Consider the following 18,308-nt stretch of genomic DNA (forward strand, 5'->3'; position numbering starts at 1 on the left):
ACAGCGTTGTGACGCGTGAGTGACTTTGTTCTCTCCCACTCCCTGCTGATGCCAAGCACCACTCAGCAACCTGAGAGCCCGGGTGTGGTCACCTTCGCTGAACGCAAGCACATAGGTTGTTGAAATCGCTTCTTCCAGAATGGGGATGTAAACCCGGAGTAGGAAAATGCAGTTAGAATTGAGCTGTAAATACCTGGATGTCGCTTCACTGGACTGGTGTAATGGGCCACTGTGAGCCCCCGTTTGGGACCCAGTGCCCCGGGAAGCTACACTAAAGATCTGCCTCATCTGGTTTTGCCCTCTGTGGGCACCTTGCGTTCAGTTAGATTTTGTCTCTTTTTGCCTGATTTCACTGTGTGTGTGTGTGTGTGTGTGTGTGTGTTTAGGGTCTCTTCCCAGTGATCTGTAACTTACCAAAAATCACCTATTTCCCCTCAAAATTCTTCGTTTAGCAATAAGCGTGAAGAAGGATAATGGGGGAGGGCGCCTGGGTGGCTCAGTTGGTTAAGCGACTGCCTTCGGCTCAGGTCATGGTCCCGGAGTCCTGGGATCGAGTCCCACATCGGGCTCCCGGCTCAGCGGGGAGCCTGCTTCTCCCTCTGACCCTCTCCCCTCTCATGCTGTTTCTCTCTCGCTCGCTCTCTCTCAAATAAATAAATAAATAAAATCTTTGAAAAAAAAAAAAAGAAGGATAATGGGGGAAATTATGTACATAATTGTTGTCCTTTTGCCAAAATAAAACCTTTCCATGTGGGAATATTTCTCAAGTCTGTACTATAAAATCCTAATTAAGTAATGGTTTTTGGCACTTGTAAATTATCGTTACCAGTATTTAACGCATGTTTTCTCCCATATTTATGTTTCAGTGGCTATAAAACACAGTAAAAACAAATCCAGTCCCCCAGAGGCTATACAGGTGCTTTCTTCAGTTCGACTCAATTTACAGGGCCTGTTATCTAAAGCAAAGGTGAGAGTGATTTAAAATGTGATTTAACTCAAAGTGTCATAGGAAGAAGGGTCTCTAGCATGAGCTGACTGCTCTTAAATCTTCTTTTTTACGTCAGGGCTGATTTTAGGCCCACGTTACGTTTTCGCTATCAGCCCCCAGGGGGTCGGTTGGACTGGTGGGGGTGTTACTGGCCCAATGGCTAGACTCCTGTGGGTAACTTGGGAGTCTTTGAAATTAATACTTGTAACCCAGCCCTGCTGCTTTCTTGAATTTAAATTAAAACAATGCTCTTCTTATTGTCACTTTTTCCGAAGTGTGACATACATGCCCCTGATAGCGCTTGGCTGAACTTTCGATTTAGTGTGTTTTTATTTCAGCACATGTTGGAAAAACTTTAACTAGCACCTCAGATCTACATTTTCGTGAATATTATTGCTTATTTTTCATTTGCAGTAATGTAATGTTTCCTCTAAAAAAAAGACTTTTATTTAAGAAGCTGATTTCGAAGCCCAGTGATGGGTATTAAGGAGGGCACGTACTGCTTGGAGCACTGGGTGTTATACAAAACAATGGATCGTGGACCACCACATCAAAAACTAATGATGTATCGTATGGTGACTAACATAATATAATAAAATTAAAAACTACAAAAAAAAAAGCTGATTTCGAAACAAATATTAAGTAGGTAGTATATGGATTTCACAAAGATTAAGGTCGGTGAGTGACTCAGGTTTGACAACTAAAACATTTACCATCAATCTACAAATGCCACCTTGTGAACTAGCACTGGGTTGGGGACACCTGAGAATCCCTGAGGGAACTGGTTTGGAGTCTGAACTCGGAGCGTCTACCTGTGGCAGGGCAGGTACGGGGCGGAGCCTGGGAGATCCCTGCAGCCAGGTGTGGATTATACCTCTGGAAGCAAACTGTAAAGGAATATAGTTTCTTTCTTTTTTTTTTAATTAATTAATTTATTTGAGAGAGAGAAAGCACGAGTGGGCCGAGGGAGAAGCAGGCACCCCGATGAGCAGGGAGCCCGATGTGGGGCTCGATCCCCAGACCCTGGATCATGACCTGAGCCCAACCGACTGAGCCACCCAGGCACCCCAAGGAATATAGTTTCTAATACAATTCAGTGCTTTCTTTTCTCATTTTTGCTTGCCTTCACTATTTAATCTTGGGTTGTAAATGAATTCTGACACTTCTGAGAGCAAGTCTATGGCAAGTGAAGTCACTTCAGGACACATGTAAAAACCTTCCCAGAGTAAGTATGTCTTTTTATTAATTGCTTGATCTTTTCTGATGAGGGCATCATTTTTGCCCCTTTAGATTATTAACTTGCTTTACTATCCTTTTAATCTGCAAGCTGGACCCAGTTTCTAATAATCTACCAGGAAGAACTGTATTTCCTCCCAGCTTGGTATGATAACTTCAGAATTTTGTATCTCTCAGAAGGCTGCACAGACTCTCAAAGAAAGTCAAGGTAGCAAGCTTCTCCTGTGACTTTCCTTCGGGAGATAGGTTTCCTAGTTAGTTTTGGTTAGATTACTAACCTACCCACGATTGTTTATTTCCTCAGGAGATAACTCTACTAGTTCCCTTACCTCTGTGCAAAGCTTTTTCTTATAAGTTATTACTTTTACATAAATCTGTACCTGCAAACCTAAATATCTTGTCTCTGCAGGTACTGCCCATCCTCCCTTTTGTGGAAGATCCCCAAACATTGAAAATGAGGCCTCAGAACATCATCTGTGTTTAGATTTTGTTCTCTTTAGATACCAACTGGGAAAATTTGCCTCCCAACACCTCCTTCTGAAAGCCTGTTTTTGCTAGAGTGTTTGGGAGTCTCTGATTTTGTAGTAGATCATATGCCTTTCCTATTTTTTTAATAACTTGGGTTTGCTCAGCTGAATTGCGATCCCCAAAACACTTTTTTAGAACACTTTAAAGAGTGAAAATGAAATAGGATAGATAGCTCTATTAAATAGCTTGTAATAAGCTTGGTTTGTACCAATCTCTGATCTTTTCTTGCCAGGCCAGGGAGTTCATGGAAATAAACTAGAGCCTAGAGACTCACCTGAGACTCAGCCAGTCCATGGGGTCCGCCCCCCCCACCCCCCGGCCAATCGCTGTGCAGATTTGCTGCAGAGGGCATGAGGGCTGTTGGGGAAAATGCCGGAGAGCCCGGAGACAGGACAGATTTTACCACTTACACACTTTGGGATCCTCAGCAAATAATCCATTCTTTCTAAGCCTCAGTTTCTCTCTCCTTCCTCTTTAGTTTATAGGTGAGTGATGCAGATTCATGATGATTTGCAAGCACTATAATTCTTAGTAAAAATAAAATATGTTATGTGAGTCTAGGTTATTTTTCTAAAAGGTGTTTTCTCTACTGATCACATTGCGACGGCTCCTATGTCATTCTCTTATGAAATGCTGTGCACGGTGTGACTACATGGTAACGTGACAAATCTTTACTGAACATTGATGAAGTCCTGCATTCAGTGAGTGCTCTTGGCTCCAAAAATCACTGTGTGAAACTCTAAGCTTGTCCCAGTGATTATACCATCACTCAAAACATCTTTGGGACTCCCTTTTTAGAATAACCATCAGAACAATTGTCATGTCTTATTATCTATGGTCATGATAGTAAATAGTCATATGGTAATGGTAAACAAGTCATCTAGTCAGGCCTGGTGAAAAAGATAGACAGTGGGACTTCTGGGTGGCTCAGTCGGTTAAGCGACTGACTCTTGATTTCGGCTCAGGTCATGATCTTAGGGTCCTGGGATCGAGCCCTGTGTCGGGCTCCATGCTCAGCAGGGAGTCTGCTTGAGATTCTTTCCCTCTGCCCTCTACCCCCGTCCTGTTCACGCTCTCTCTCTCTCTCTCTCAAATTAAAAAAAGAAAGAAAGAAAGAAAAAGTATGTTGAGTAAATTACATTTCTGATCAACACACACACACACACACACATGCACACTGTGGTCGTAAAATCCTGAAGCTCATTTTCTTGGGTGCCTATCCTGGCTCAGCAGGCAGTTCCAAATAGAGAGGCTCTCCAGAATGCCTCAGCTATGGTGGCATTATCAAAGTATGTTGCAATGTGCCTCCCAAGGCAATTCCTTTTACAGGAAGAGGGCACATTTATTTTTATTTTAATATGCTGGGCTTCTTTGCTTTTACCAAATCTTGATAATCTTTGTGGCCTCTGAGTCCTAAGCCGTAATAATTTTCAAATAATTGGCATAAAGGGGTATGATTTGTATGAGCTTGAACATAAAATATATTCATTTTGCTTATATACACAATGAATAGATTTGTTTGGATGACAAATGTCCATTCATCCTGAAACCATCGTATGACATCAAAATGAATAACCAGGGGACACCTGGGTGTCTCAGTGGGTTAAGTATCTGCCTTCAGCTCAGGTGATCCCAGGGTCCTGGGATCGAGTCCCGCATCGGGCTTCTTGCTCAACAGGGAGCCTGCTTCTCCCTCTGCCCCTCCCCCTGCTCAGGCTATCCCTCTCTCTGACAAATAAATAAATAAAATTAAAAAAAAAAAATGAATAACTAGTGAATTCAACTGCAACTATTTTTAAGGGCAACCATTTTTAAGAGCAGAGCTCATTTGAATTTACAAGTTCAGGCATGTTGTTTGATGCCTGGTTCAATTTTGCGGCTTGTACATTTCCAGGATGGTGAACAGAACAAACACTAACCATTGCTACTACCATGTGGTATTATTAGATACAGGGAATTTTAATTCTATCCTCTGTACCTATTTTATTTTAAAGAGATTGTCATTGTTTTGATAGTTCTCCTTTGTTCTTTATGTTGCAGCAACTTTTTACAGATGTGTCAAGTGGAGAAATTTCCAGGGAGTTAGCTGATGAAAAAGCAGCGATGGACGCCCTCATCATAGAGCTGCAAGGCCTAAGCAACCAGTTTCGAAACCAGTACTGACCATCCTGGGAAGAGTTTTTGGAAAAGGAGCGCTCACCTTCTGAATTTCTCTTATACCTGTGTATCTGAAACACAAGATAATTGATTTTTTTTAATAAATTTCTCTTTAATGGCTAACATTTTTGTTTTGTGATTTTTCCACGTTTAGACTTTCCGAAGTACGTTAATTAAAAGTTCCCTGTTTCTTTAGGCTTAGTTGCAGTTGAATTTAGTATATTCTTTTGTATTCTGTGCTGAAGTATTTCAGCACTAAGAGAAAAAATTACAGTTTTCTTTTTAGCATAGGGTTTATTCTCTCTCAGCCTAAAATGAATTAGAGCATCCTTTGGAAAGACTTAGTCTGTAACAGGGAAAAAAATCCACACACTACAAGTCTGTGGAATCATTGGATCGGCTGCATTATTATCCAAAAATGATAAAAGGTAGAATGACAGAAATCTTTTTCCTTCTTGAGATTTTATATTTGTGTCAGAAAGATACAGGCTTGGCTAAATTAGAAATGTGGGCATACTTTAGCATCTAAATCAAGAAAATGCAAGAAAAAAAGTGACATAACCCAAATTTTGATTGAGCCATTAACCACTACTAACCAGGCTGACCCTCCTCATTTTGTAGACTGCCAGTCCTAAAGATGGTTGTTTAATAAGGTTATTGAGTGAAGACAGCCATAAATGCTGCCATATTACAAAAATGCCAAAGTAAAATGCTTTCTTAGTAATGTCTGTGGAAACAAATATTGAAGGCAGCAGCTGAGCTTAATAATCTTACTACAAAAGTCATAGTGAGGAATTCTCAGTCCTGGCTTGGGTTGCTGAATTTTGGGTCCCATGCATAAGTCATTTGACCCTTGCTTTTTATCTATGTTCTTATTTATAGAATGTGAATAATTTCTACCTCTGGCTTCTTTGTGAGTTTCAGCTGCCATTGGAAATTTTAAAATGCATACTCCACAAATAAAAGTATTCTGAACATTAAAAAAACAGTCTTTAAAAACTTTCATGGATGAATTTTAGTTATAAATGCTTACCAGTGCTTTTCCTTTCCTTAACCACCTGCTTTTCTTTTTTAGTACACAAGTCTAAAAAAAAAAGCAGTTTCTTTTATAGGAGACATAGTAGCTATGAGAAAGACCAGTAAAGTGAGCTCATAGCCTGAGTTAACATTAAATGTCCATTCAAATCTTTTATGGAAGCTGTTGGAGAGTAGGTGGGTAAATGGTTGGATGGATGGATGGATGGATGGATGGATGGATGGATGGATTGAGGTTTTTTTTTTGTTTGTTTGTTTGTTTTTTAAGATTTATTTATTTATTTATTTGAGACAGAGAGAATGAGATACAGAGAGCATGAGAGGGAGGAGGGTCAGAGGGAGAAGCAGACTCCCTGCCGAGCAGGGAGCCCGATGCGGGACTCAATCCCGGGACTCCAGGATCATGACCTGAGCCGAAGGCAGTCGCTCAACCAACTGAGCCACCCAGGCGCCCTGGATTGAGGTTTTAAGATGAACTCTTTATCAGTCCCCAGCTGTGATCCCCAATAGAAAATAGAACAAATACTTGGAAGGGCAAAGGTTTCAGGAATCAAATGGAAAATTGAAGAAGAGTTTCCAAGTATTAGAAGTTTTTAGTTTCTCAGTTTGTTTTCCTTTGGCTTCAAGATAGAAAGACATGAGTGAGTCTGAGTTGTCACAAACCAAGTCACAAAAGGATCATCTCCTAGGCCTGTTCTCAAATGCTATGTTGAATCAGAGTTTCCAGGACAATGCCCTACACCCTCTTTTTTCTTGGAATGATCTCACAAAAGAGAGAGCTGTTAAATGGCTTCTTTTAAAGACATAGATCTGTTAATTATGTTTAATAATCTCATGTGAATGTTTAACATAATTGAAGAAAATGTATGGGGAGGTACTATGGTAAAATAGGAAAAGTTGGGGTTTTATCAAAACCTCATCTCTACCACCTCCTCATGCTTAATACTTAACACTCAGGTACTTAATTTCTTCATCTGTAAAGTGAATGTGGTGATAATAGTGCCTTCCATCAAGCTTTTAACATCTCTTAGAGCACTTTCACCCAGCTGCGGAATCAGTAATACAGTACCTTTAAAATGCTCTTTTCACTTACTGTAGGGTCTTTGATGCTTCATATTGCTAGATTATGATTTAAATATTCGCTATTTCCTTTTTTTTTTTTTAAGATTTTATTTATTTGACAGAGAGAGACAGCGAGAGAGGGAACACAAGCAGGGGGAGTGGGAGAGGAGCAGGGAGCCCGATGCGGGGCTCGATCCCAGGACCCTGGGGTCATGACCTGAGCTGAAGGCAGACGCTTAACGACTGAGCCACCCAGGCGCCCCAGTATTTGCTATTTCCAAACATCTTTTATAAATTTCAACTTTGGTTTTCGAATATCACTACTTTTGTTTTCAGCATTACTTCTGTGCATCGTCAGGTAGAAGAATATAAAAGATGTGATTCTTTAATATGAATAATCATGAATATATGAATAATCATGCCAATAGCTACAAGTTACGGAGCTCTCACTCCATGCACTACGTAGGTCTGTGATATCACTGGGAAACAAGCTCACAGACTCTAGAAAGAGAAGTAGCCAGAACTCTCTCTACTTGGTCTGTTGGGGCTAGAAAAAGCTTCCAGTGGTCGGCTGGTTTCTGTCTTCTCTTTATCACAATGGGATGCCTGGAATGTTTGCCTGCCATTGTTTATAAAGTTCTTCAAGGAGAGAAATTCTGTGGAATCTCAGTTCTTAATAGCCTGTGGTCTATTATAGTCCTTTTTTAAAAGAAAATTTAGTAAAGCTTTTGTTAGCCTGTTTCCAAAGAGGCCACATAGTAAATGGAGGTCCTAACTACAGAGGAATTAAGCCCCAAGGGAATAAGAAATACCTTCTTTATACCCAAACCTCAAAGTCAGGAAGCTTAGCGAGTCGATGCTGAGTCTGGGAAGCAGAGCCATGGGGCGTGTGTCAAGCACTGGCGGGGCTCAACTACAGAAGCCTGGGTTGGACTTTGAGGTTCCTTTTCAGGGTGAGTGCTTGGCCTTTCCTCAGATGGAGCCTCAGTATGGTAAGGAGGACCCCAAACATTGAAAGCATTGAGTTATTTGTATATCAAGGCTATTCTTCATGCTGTACTTGTTTCTGTTGGAATTGCTATCAGTGTGCTTTTCGTAAGCAGAAATTTAAGGAAGAAATGATACTGAATAGGTGTAGTAACTCAATTCACCTATGTTCCAGATGCCACTCAAAGACTGTGACATAAGCAAAGTAGGGCTAGTTTGGGTTCTTTGTGACCATTTGTCCAAACTGTGGTGAATCTACTAAGTTAAAACCCTGGGTGAGTCTCATGAAAAGTACTTTTTTCCACTTCTGTTTTTATAACATCCACATCAATCTAAATCACTGTTTAGATAAGGTAACTCTACTTTACAGGCCAAGAGTGAGGAATAAAACCTGTTAAGTAGATGCAACACACTTCCTTTCTGCCTGTTCTTTCGACAGGCCCTATAGTGAAATGGCAAAGAGCCTTTATTCAAATGGTGGGTGCCATGCTGTGGTGATACAGATGGATTTTTCACAACGTGCAGAAGTGCTTATAAATAGATAGATTTCAATCAACAAGTAGCTTATTCAGGCATGTGCTCAAATATAGTAGCTGCATTCATTAGACAGACATTTCCACTAATCCCAAGACTATACTAATAAAAGAGTAATCCCTATGGGCCCAAGGTAGTGCTGGCTTGCTTTTAACTCTTATAGAGTCTTTCACAGACCAAGGCCTAATAATAATTGTAGCTGCATTCGGTTTTCACCAAATGAATTATAAAGCCAAGCTTATCTTGAAATTTTTTCTTTTATTTTTTTAAATTGCAGTAGCTTAAGTGGACAAAGAGGTACTTTTTACCCTGGATATATATGCAGCTTGCAGCAAAGCCAATTTAAAAGCAATGGAGTGTACATTTGTGTGAGTGTGTGCGTGCGCCCATTGTGTGTTCTCATTACTTTATCATAAGCACTTTCTCTTTCATCTTGGTTAATAAAGTGATTAATAAAGAGTTCGCTTGAGCAGATTTTTTTTTTTTCCCTTTGGCTTTGGGATAAATAACAAGTTAATGTCAGGTTTGAGTTTTGCAGACTCAGTAGAGTGGTTGGACTTTTCATGTGGGCCTTTTCCTGGGGCTGGGCTTTGTTCGACAGGGTCTTTACCCCTCGCACCTCATTCAGAGCTAGCTCTAATTAGTTCACTTAGCACAACGCTAACATTTTTCCCTTGCCAGTGATGTCAGACCTGTCTTCCTTTTTATTATTCTGACTTCTTATAAACCTCAGTGACCTGTGAGTCAACCACACCATCTCTTGGCCCCATGCCAGCATTGTGATCTGTGGAAAGAGACTCCTGCCAAGGACTTCGAGGCGGAAAACTGATAGTATTAAAGAGGTCTTCTGAACAGTAAGGATCAACCATATTTGAATCTTTGGCGGTGTTATTGCCAGAAAGGGGTGGGAGGAAGTAAATCACGATAATGTTGTTAAGGAGCTAACCCATGCATTGCTAACTTTTTCCAGACTGAGGGCTCACATGGACGTCAGTATCTATGGACATGCTCACAGACAGAGGAGTCCTGCTCGAAGCCTGTGGGGCTTGAGGAAGCCTTAACCACTCTGTGGCCTGTCAGCATCCACAGACAGAGATGTTATAACAAGATCAATCCGAAGACACATGTAGAAGTGCTTTTTTTTTTTTTTTTTAAGATTTACTTACTTATTTGAGAGAGAGAGAGAGAGAATGAGTGGGGAGAGGGACAGGCACCCACTGAGCAGGTGCCGGAAGTGGGTCTCAATCCCAGGACCCTGGGATCATGACCTGAGCTGAAGGCAAATGCTTAATTGACTGAGCCACCCCAGCGCCCTGTAGAAGTGCTCTGAAAATGAAAAAGTTTAATAGAAACACATGTCCAAGTGTCTTAGAAACCACCCATAGTAAGCAGGGACACCATCTTTTCTGACCCTGTCGGGAGCTTGATGACATTCAGTGCTGCTGGGGCATGACACCGACATGTCATGTTCTCAGTGTCTTCATTTGGTAGCAGCCTCCCCGTGTTTCTGGGCTGCCCGTGTGCATGGGGCGAGGGAAGAAGCCGAGAATGTGATGGGTTTTTATGAGGTGGTTGATTTTTATATCCTCAGGAGTTCTCCAGTTGGACCCGTGCTGGGAAAAGGAAAGCGAAATGATGACAGGCAGGAGTAGGCAGCGGAAGGGTGACCCGAGGAATCGACTGACGAGGTGAGTCAGGGTGAGCAGCCCCAGGTGGAACTTCCAGCCTCCCCACTTCCTAGCCGTGACCACACCTGAGCCCCTGAAACCACTTTGGGCCTCAGTCTCCCCAGCTATAAAATGCAAATCACCGCCCTACAGAGAGAGAGGTCTTTACCCCTCCCACCTCATTCAGAGAGAATTGCTGTGGGGATCGTTATCAGATGCTGTGTGTGAAGTATTTTGTGAGCAACTGTGCACAATTAGTTCTTGTTATGATCAAGAGAAAGAGACATTGTGGATGGTCTTTCGGGTCCCAGGGACTGGCAGAGTCCCTGGATGGGGGCATCCAGCCACTTGGCTCCAGTTTCTGTAATCCCCATGGGGGTCATAACCCTGTGGTCTGAGAGACAATGCTGCAGAAGATTTTCCAGCCTTGTGAGTGCCCTTCGTCACTCTCCTGACCGAAATCAGTTTGGCCTATAGGATGTCTGGTGCCAGTGTTGATAAAGCTGTCTTGGTATTTTTATAGCTGTCTGGCCAGAAAACCTGCTTATGCCTCCACAATTCTTTTTCACAAAAAATGTGTATCTGCCACAGAGCTAGAGTGTGCTTTATGGACTCAGTTGAGTCCCCTGACCATAACCAGTAAGATAGAGGTTATTTTTGGGGTGGGTGTGTCCTGATCCATGTTGACCTTCCCCTTTAATAAATTACACAAATGTTCCATTCCATGTTCATTGTGAAAAAATTAGAAAATACAAATAAGAAAAATACTGAATCACCCAGATCCCCACCCCTGTAGAAAATAACCACGTTAGCATTTTTCTGCAGATGTGTGTGTGTGTGTGCACTCGAAAGGAAGAGATAGGCTTTTTAAAAAATTTAATTAAGTTTTCTAATAAAGCACATGGAAGTAGGCCTGCCTTCAACCTGGTGAGGTTCAGAGCCAGAGCACAAATGGGGGTCCATGTACCACATATCTAAATATTTAAATGTTGTAAATCAAGCTAAGAAATTGTGAAAATTTGTTTCATGCTTTGGATCTTAATAAATATTCCTGTGTAGTGACTTGGAAGAGTGTATTTTAATTTAGAATTCTCAAAACCTCGGAATTCCAGAGCAGAAGAGGGTGGTGCAGGGAGAGCCAGCCCTCTCTCAGCCCGCCCTTCTCTGTAGGGGCCTCGTATGCCAAGGGGTGCACACCCAGCCACCGTCTCAGTCTGTCGTGCTACCCAGAGACAGTCGTAATGCCACCCTGCAGACCTAGGAGTGCATGACCAGAGGCCACTCTGCCCTCGGGAGTATGGACCTGGGGTAAGGCCATGCCAACCCGGCTGCAGGCTTTGGGCTTTTGAGCAGGGGATTCTGGGGTCTCAGGTAGCTGAGCATGGTCGAGAAGGTGAGGTTAGTATATGCTCTAGATGGGTATATCCCCTTGGTCCAGTGAGCAACGGGTGTCTGGAGGATGACGAGAGAGAGACCTGTTAAAGCAAAAGGCCCGGGGAAAGGCATCTCTTGCCTGGTTTTAAGGGTGGCGTTGATGGCAAAGTGGTGTCAGATACACTTCTTCCCCCTCCCTAATTTTCCTAATTTTTAGAAGACTTTATTTATTTATTTGACAGAGACACAGCGAGAGAGGGAACACAAGCAGGGGGCGTGGGAGAGGGAGAAGCAGGCTCCCCGTGGAGCAGGGAGCCCGATGCAGGGATCCCAGGACCCTGGGATCATGACCTGAGCTGAAGGCAGACGCTCAACAAATGAGCCACCCAGGCGCCCAAGAGAGAGAATTTCTAGTCAACATGCTATGAAGGAAAAGAATAGCAGGAATAATTTAGTTTCTCTTTACTCTGCATATTAATCCACTGCCGGAAGAGTGATGGAAGGAACTAGACAAGCCTGACTCTCCCTGTCTGTCTGTCTGCTTCCAAGACTTTCCCAACGAAAGAGAGTGCTGTCTCCCCTCTGCCCCCCGACCCATGCTCTCCCCATAAGCACACTTGAGTCAAGGCCCAGGCTTGTCTGAGAGCTGACCTGTCTCTCTCTCTCCTTCCTAATGGGGTGGTAGTTCTGGATTGAGGTAGGGATTTGCTCTGTAGTTCTAAACTCTCCCTTTATGGGTCAGTCCACGAGCTACACTGCAGGCCAAGTATCTGGGGGCTCACATGTGATAACACATCAAAAAAAATAAAACGAACACTTTGATTTTCATCTGTTGGAGTTCAGAGTGTATACCTCAGTTGGTTTTAAAATCAGTCCAGAGAGGAGAGGAGAGAGTGATTAATTACTTGGATTTAAGCCCTAGCTGGGTTCATTGAGTTGTCTAGTGGATTTTTTTTTTAAGTCTGGTGAATTTTTATTTAATTAATTAATTTATTTATTTATTTTAAAGATTTTATTTATTTATTTGAGAGAGAATGAGAGAGAGAGAGAGAGCATGAGAAGGGGGAGGGTCAGAGGGAGAAGCAGACTCCCTGCTGAGCGGGGAGCCCGATGCGGGACTCGATCCCGGGACTCGATCCCGGGACTCCAGGATCATGACCTGAGCCGAAGGCAGTGGCTTAACCAACTGAGCCACCCAGGCGCCCAAGTCTGGTGAATTTTTAACCAGGGCTGTGAATCTGAGCCATCTAAAGAATTTTCCAAAAAAAAAAGGACAACTACAAAATCCTAGATTTAAGTCCTGGAGATTCAGATCCATTAGTCCTGAGAAAATGTATTTTTAATGCTCCAAAGGTGATTCTGATACTTATATGAAAATCACTGAACGTAAGTGAGCTTTATAAAATGAAAATAGATCCTATATTGCTTCGTCATAGACTGACGATAAAGATTAAATGGAAAAAAAAATTCACTGAATATTGAAGGTCTCTGTATAAAGTATTGTTACTTTCATTATGAATAATTATGTAGTATTGTTGATTGCTATAGTTATTAAATAACATACATTTGGAGCAAAATACAATAAAATAAATATCAATTTCAATGGCCAGATTAAGAAACCCATATTTAGAACAGCTAAATATATTGGATAAAACATTTTTTAAAGATTTCCTTTTTTTTTTTTAAGATTTCCTTTTAGGGCGCCTGGGTGGCTCAGATGGTTAAGCGTCTGCCTTCGGCTCAGGTCATGATCTCAGGGTCCTGGGATCGAGTCCCGCATCAGGCTCCCTGCTCCTTGGGAGCCTGCTTCTCCCTCTGCCTTTCTCTCTCGCTCTGTCTCTCATGAATAAATAAAAAAAGATTTCCTTTAAAATTTTTTTTTTTTAAGATTTTATTTATTTATTCATGAGAGATAGAGAGAGAGAGGCAGAGGCAGAGGGAGAAGCAGGCTTCCCGAGGAGCAGGGAGCCCGATGCGGGACTCCATCCCAGGACCCTGGGATCATGACCTGAGCTGAAGGCAGACGCTTAACCGACTGAGCCACCCAGGCGTCCCAAAAGATTTCCTTTTAAATGAGTGGCTGAGGGCACCTGGGTGACTCAGTCGGTTAAGTGTCTGCCTTTGGCTCAGGGTCATGATCCTAGAGTCCTGGGATGAGTTCTGCTTGGGCTCCCTGCTCAGCAGGGAGTCTGCTACTTCCTCTACCCCTCTCTTTCTCACTCTCTCTCTCTCAAATAAATTAAAAAAAAATCTTTAAAAAAATGAGTGGCTGAATCTATTCAGTGGCTGAATAGAGGAATAGGGACATTCCCCGTGGCCATAAAGCATGAATGGAGAGTGGTTAATGAATGCTAAAGGTGGTGTGTACCCTGCAGGCACATACTAATTCATGGGGGAGTAAACTTAGGTATTAATGCATGTTTGGAGACTTGAGGAAAAACCCAGGACCCATCAAAGTGGGAGGTTGGCTCAGAGATCCTTTATATCCAAGACCATCTTTCATGAAAAGTAGAACAATAGATAGAACAAAAACTCACTCAACAGAGGAACGTTGGTGGGAGACTTGTGTATCTCAGCCTTGGCTCTGGGTTAAGGGGAAAAAGAAAGGAAAAGAAAAATCTCTTTTGTGATCATCCTAACTCTAAGGCTGCTCTTATAATAGAATTCATATACCCTGTGTGGCCTAAAGCCACAGATTCATATCTGGCACACCCAGATTGATGTGCTACCAGATATTTGATAGAATAAGTCTCTTTGAAGGAAGACACTTTGAACACAGACCTCAATGCATTATCCCAACAAGGCTCCAAGTAATAAGAATTCATAGTAAAATATCAGAAATGCACCAGTAGGTATGGCACCATGGATAAGAATCAGTTGAAACAAACAGAATAAGATTGACAAAGACTACAGATGTTGGAATTATAGAATATAGAAGAAGTACATTTTTATGCTTAAGGAAATAAAAAAGAAAATCAACTTTGAACATAGAGACTATCACAGTTTGAGAAAGATTTGAAGAAGAACCATATTAAACTTTTGGAAATGAAAAATATAATAGTTGAAATTGGAAATCTAGTAGTTAGGTTAAACCAGGGCTTCTCAACCTTGACATTACTGACATTTGGGCTGGGTAATTGTTGCAGGGGGCTGTCTTGTGCATTGTAGGTTGCTTACTAGTATCTCTTGTCTCTATCCTCTAGATGCCAGTAACATGCCCTTCCTGGTGTGACAACCAAAAATATTTCCAACATTGCTAAGTGTCTCCTGGGGGCTAAAATCACTCCCTTTGAGAACCATTGGATTAAACAAGAGAGCTGAAGAGAATTCATGAAGGAACGAAATAATGCAGCACATCATTTCAGGAAAAAAAAGAAAAATAAAAGAATTTAGAAGACATAGATGATAGTTTCCAGAAGGATGTTTCTAATAAAAGTCACAGAAGGATATTAAAGAAAATGGGGAAAGGGCATTTGAAGAATTAACAACTGAAATTTCTTCAGAAGTGATGAAAAATTTTGATTCTCAAATTCAGCATTTTCATATAAATTTAAAAATCAACTTCTCAATTTATGCATACACACAGCCTGCAGGGATTTTGAAAAGGAAAAAAATTTAAATGGCATCATTTATAATAGCATTAAAAATCCAAATACTTAGGAATTAATCTTTTTAAAGATACTATATACCTCAATAGAAAACTAAAACATTTCCAGGAAAATTAAAGAAGTTCTCAATAAATAAATGGTGGGAAATACTATGTTCATAAATTGGAAAACCCAGTATAGTAGAGATGTTTCTCCCCAAATTAATCTATAGATTCCAAATGGTCTTAATCAAAATTATAGCAGATTATTAAAAATCTGTTTCTAAAATGTATATGGAAATTCAAGGGCTGAGAATGCCACAACAATCTTGAAGACAAATTTGAAGATGTATATATATCAGAAATGAAGACTTACCATAAAGTGACAGTCATTAAGACAGTGTGATATTGGTGTAAGGACAGATAGACCAATGGAATACAATATAGAGACCAGAAATACACATATACAGACACTTGATTTATGAAAAAGGTGGCATTGCCAAATGCTGGAGAAAGGATGATCTTTTCAATAAATAGTGCTGGGTTATTTAGGTATCTATATAGAAAAAAGTGAATCTTGACCCCCCTACCTCACACCAGACACAAAAATCAATTTTTTTTTCTTAAAATTAATTATAAGTGAACTGTAGACCCAAATGTAAAACAATAAAGCTTCTAGAAGATAATATAAGAGAATATCTTCATGGCATTGGGGAAAGTAAAGTGTCCCTTGGGACACAAAAAGCACTAACTTCATAGGAAATTTATTTTTATTTTATTTACTTATTTACTTCATAGGAAATTTAAAAACAATTTTGAACCACATTAAAATTGAGAGCTCTGTTCATCAAAAGACATGACAAGGAGAATGAAAGCTAAAAGGTGAATGTAAATACTTCCAATACATATAACTGGAAAAGGATGTGTATTCAGAATATTAATAAAAACTACTAATAAGAAAAAACAAGTAAAAAAATGAGGCACTTCACAAAAGAGGATAACCAAACATCCAATAAAACTACAAAAATATGCTCCGACTCAGTCCTCAGAGAAATGCAAATTAAGGTCACAAAGAGATGACCACATACTCAACCAAATGGGTAATATTGAAATGACTTTGAGTGTCAGTGAAGATGTGGAGTGACAGCAACTCTTACACATTGCTGATAACGGTATAAATTGATACTAACACTTTGGAAAACAGTTGAGCAATATCCACTAACTTTGAAGATAAGCATACCCTTTGACCCAACAATGTTACTCCTAGGTGAACATGCATATATACAAACACACGTGTGCATCCCTGCACCCAAACTCCCCTACAGGAATGTTTATGGCAGCATTATCCATAATAGCCCCCAAATGGAATCAATCCAAATATCCACCCACAGTGAAATGGATACATAAATGGCAGGAGAGCCATGCAGTGGAATTGCATGCGTCAGTGACAATGAATGTACTATACTAAACCCCAGCAACAACATGAGTGAATCTCTCAAACATTATGTTGAGCAAAGGAAGCCAGATGTGAGGGGAAAAAAATGCATGTGGCATGTTTCCATGTATATAATATAAAATTGAAAAGGCAGATGAAATTAAACTATAAAACTTAGTGATCCATGCTGGGGTGTTAAAACTGTGAAGGAAAGCAAGGAAGTGAATACCATGAAAGACAGTGGTTATTCTTGTGGATACACAGGATGATGACCAGGAGGGTGTGTGAAGGACTGCTGGGGAGTTGGCAATATCCTTTATTAATTTGGGTCATGGTTAACGTAGTTCGTTTGCCAAATCATTGAGTTATATACTTTTGTTTTATACATTTTCCTGAATGTGCATTACAGTTCATAGTAAAAAGCTTTAAAATATTAGGAACAGTGCAGGCCCCCTAATGTGAACCTGAGTGTCTGTTTTTCCCCTCTGGATCTTTGTACTTTTCTACTTCTTTGGCCTTTCCTTTTTTGGAGGAGCCCTGATTCCTTTTCCTTGCAAATCATAAAATTGACTTTTGAGAAAGCATACTGCTCTTTGACCAGTAAAATTTGGCATCATAAACTGAACCTTACTCCCATGTAACTTTAACTACCACCCCCCACTCACAAACACCTTAAACAAAATATAACATTTTACAACTCTCCAATGGTTTTACCCTAAGACAAAAATGTGGATACTTTGACACCATGCTCTAAATGCTTTATTTCTTTTGTCTCACACAGTTAAGATCCTGTGCCTTTCATCCCACATTGCTCTCTGGATAAATAGTGTGGTACTAACGTAAGGGAATCTGGCCAGTTTTGAGTCATTGATAGAGTGTGGCCATCTTGTTGACCAAAGCCAGCTTCTCACATTTCCTCTTGAAAAGCATGGTGTTGACATGTTTAATATCCTGTGGCATTTCCTCTGGGCTCCATAGTATGATGGAAAAAGTCCCTGTTGATGTCTGATGGCCAAGTTGAATAAGCAAGGCCTTGAGACGATCCACTTCACAACTCTGGCTGGGGTGGTGATTTCCCTTAAAACTGTAATAGGAATCCTGATAGTCGTATCTTGACAGGATACCCACACCACTACTTTCAGGGAGAGTACTTATGTGTGCCTGGATGGGTTTTGAATAAATAAAAGTGAAATCTTGTCCACAGCTTGATAGGGAATGATAAATCAAAACCCAGCACACTATAGAAAAAAGGATAACCCTAAGGTTTTAAGCTTTTCTGGAAGAATTCCAAAAAGGCATATTTTAAGGGAATGTCTCAGGACAACCCTAAATAAACTGGTGACCTACAGATCAAAGACGCTGTGTTTTATTAGCCATCTCCGGACCCGGCCAATCCTACTGTCCTCTGACTGTTACACACATCCCGATAAACCCTCCCTTCTCTTTCCTTCCTCTGAGAATCACAAGAATCACAAATCAGCCCTGACAGCATTTGGTTTCTCATCTTCAGGAATGTAGCTGGTACATTCTTTATGCGAAAGAGGCAATCCTAGGCAGGGTCTGACCCAGGCAGAACGAAGAGTATCTTATTTCACCTGCACAGAACAAAAGAGTGTCTTTCCTTTTCCAGTGGCCGCATGAGTCTGACGACTTGAATGGAAGCAGACTGGCTGAGCTCAGTCCTGAGGACAGACACATGGCTGGCAGCGAGAGGGGTCC

The 18,308-nt window shown here is 41.0% G+C and overlaps 1 protein-coding gene across 1 annotated transcript in view; it reads left to right on the forward strand.

The window, feature by feature from the left end:
• TTC27 (tetratricopeptide repeat domain 27) overlaps positions 1–5,032 on the forward strand; it is a 169,590-nt gene extending 164,558 nt beyond the window's left edge. The window contains exons 19-20 of the mRNA XM_021697434.1: positions 867–967; positions 4,793–5,032. Coding sequence (XP_021553109.1) covers positions 867–967; positions 4,793–4,915 — 224 coding nt within the window. The 3' untranslated portion in view covers positions 4,916–5,032. The remainder of the gene's footprint in view (positions 1–866; positions 968–4,792) is intronic.
• Positions 5,033–18,308: the final 13,276 nt, after the last annotated feature.

This window comes from Neomonachus schauinslandi, chromosome 10, assembly GCF_002201575.2.
Source record: "Neomonachus schauinslandi chromosome 10, ASM220157v2, whole genome shotgun sequence".
NCBI lineage: Eukaryota > Metazoa > Chordata > Mammalia > Carnivora > Phocidae > Neomonachus > Neomonachus schauinslandi.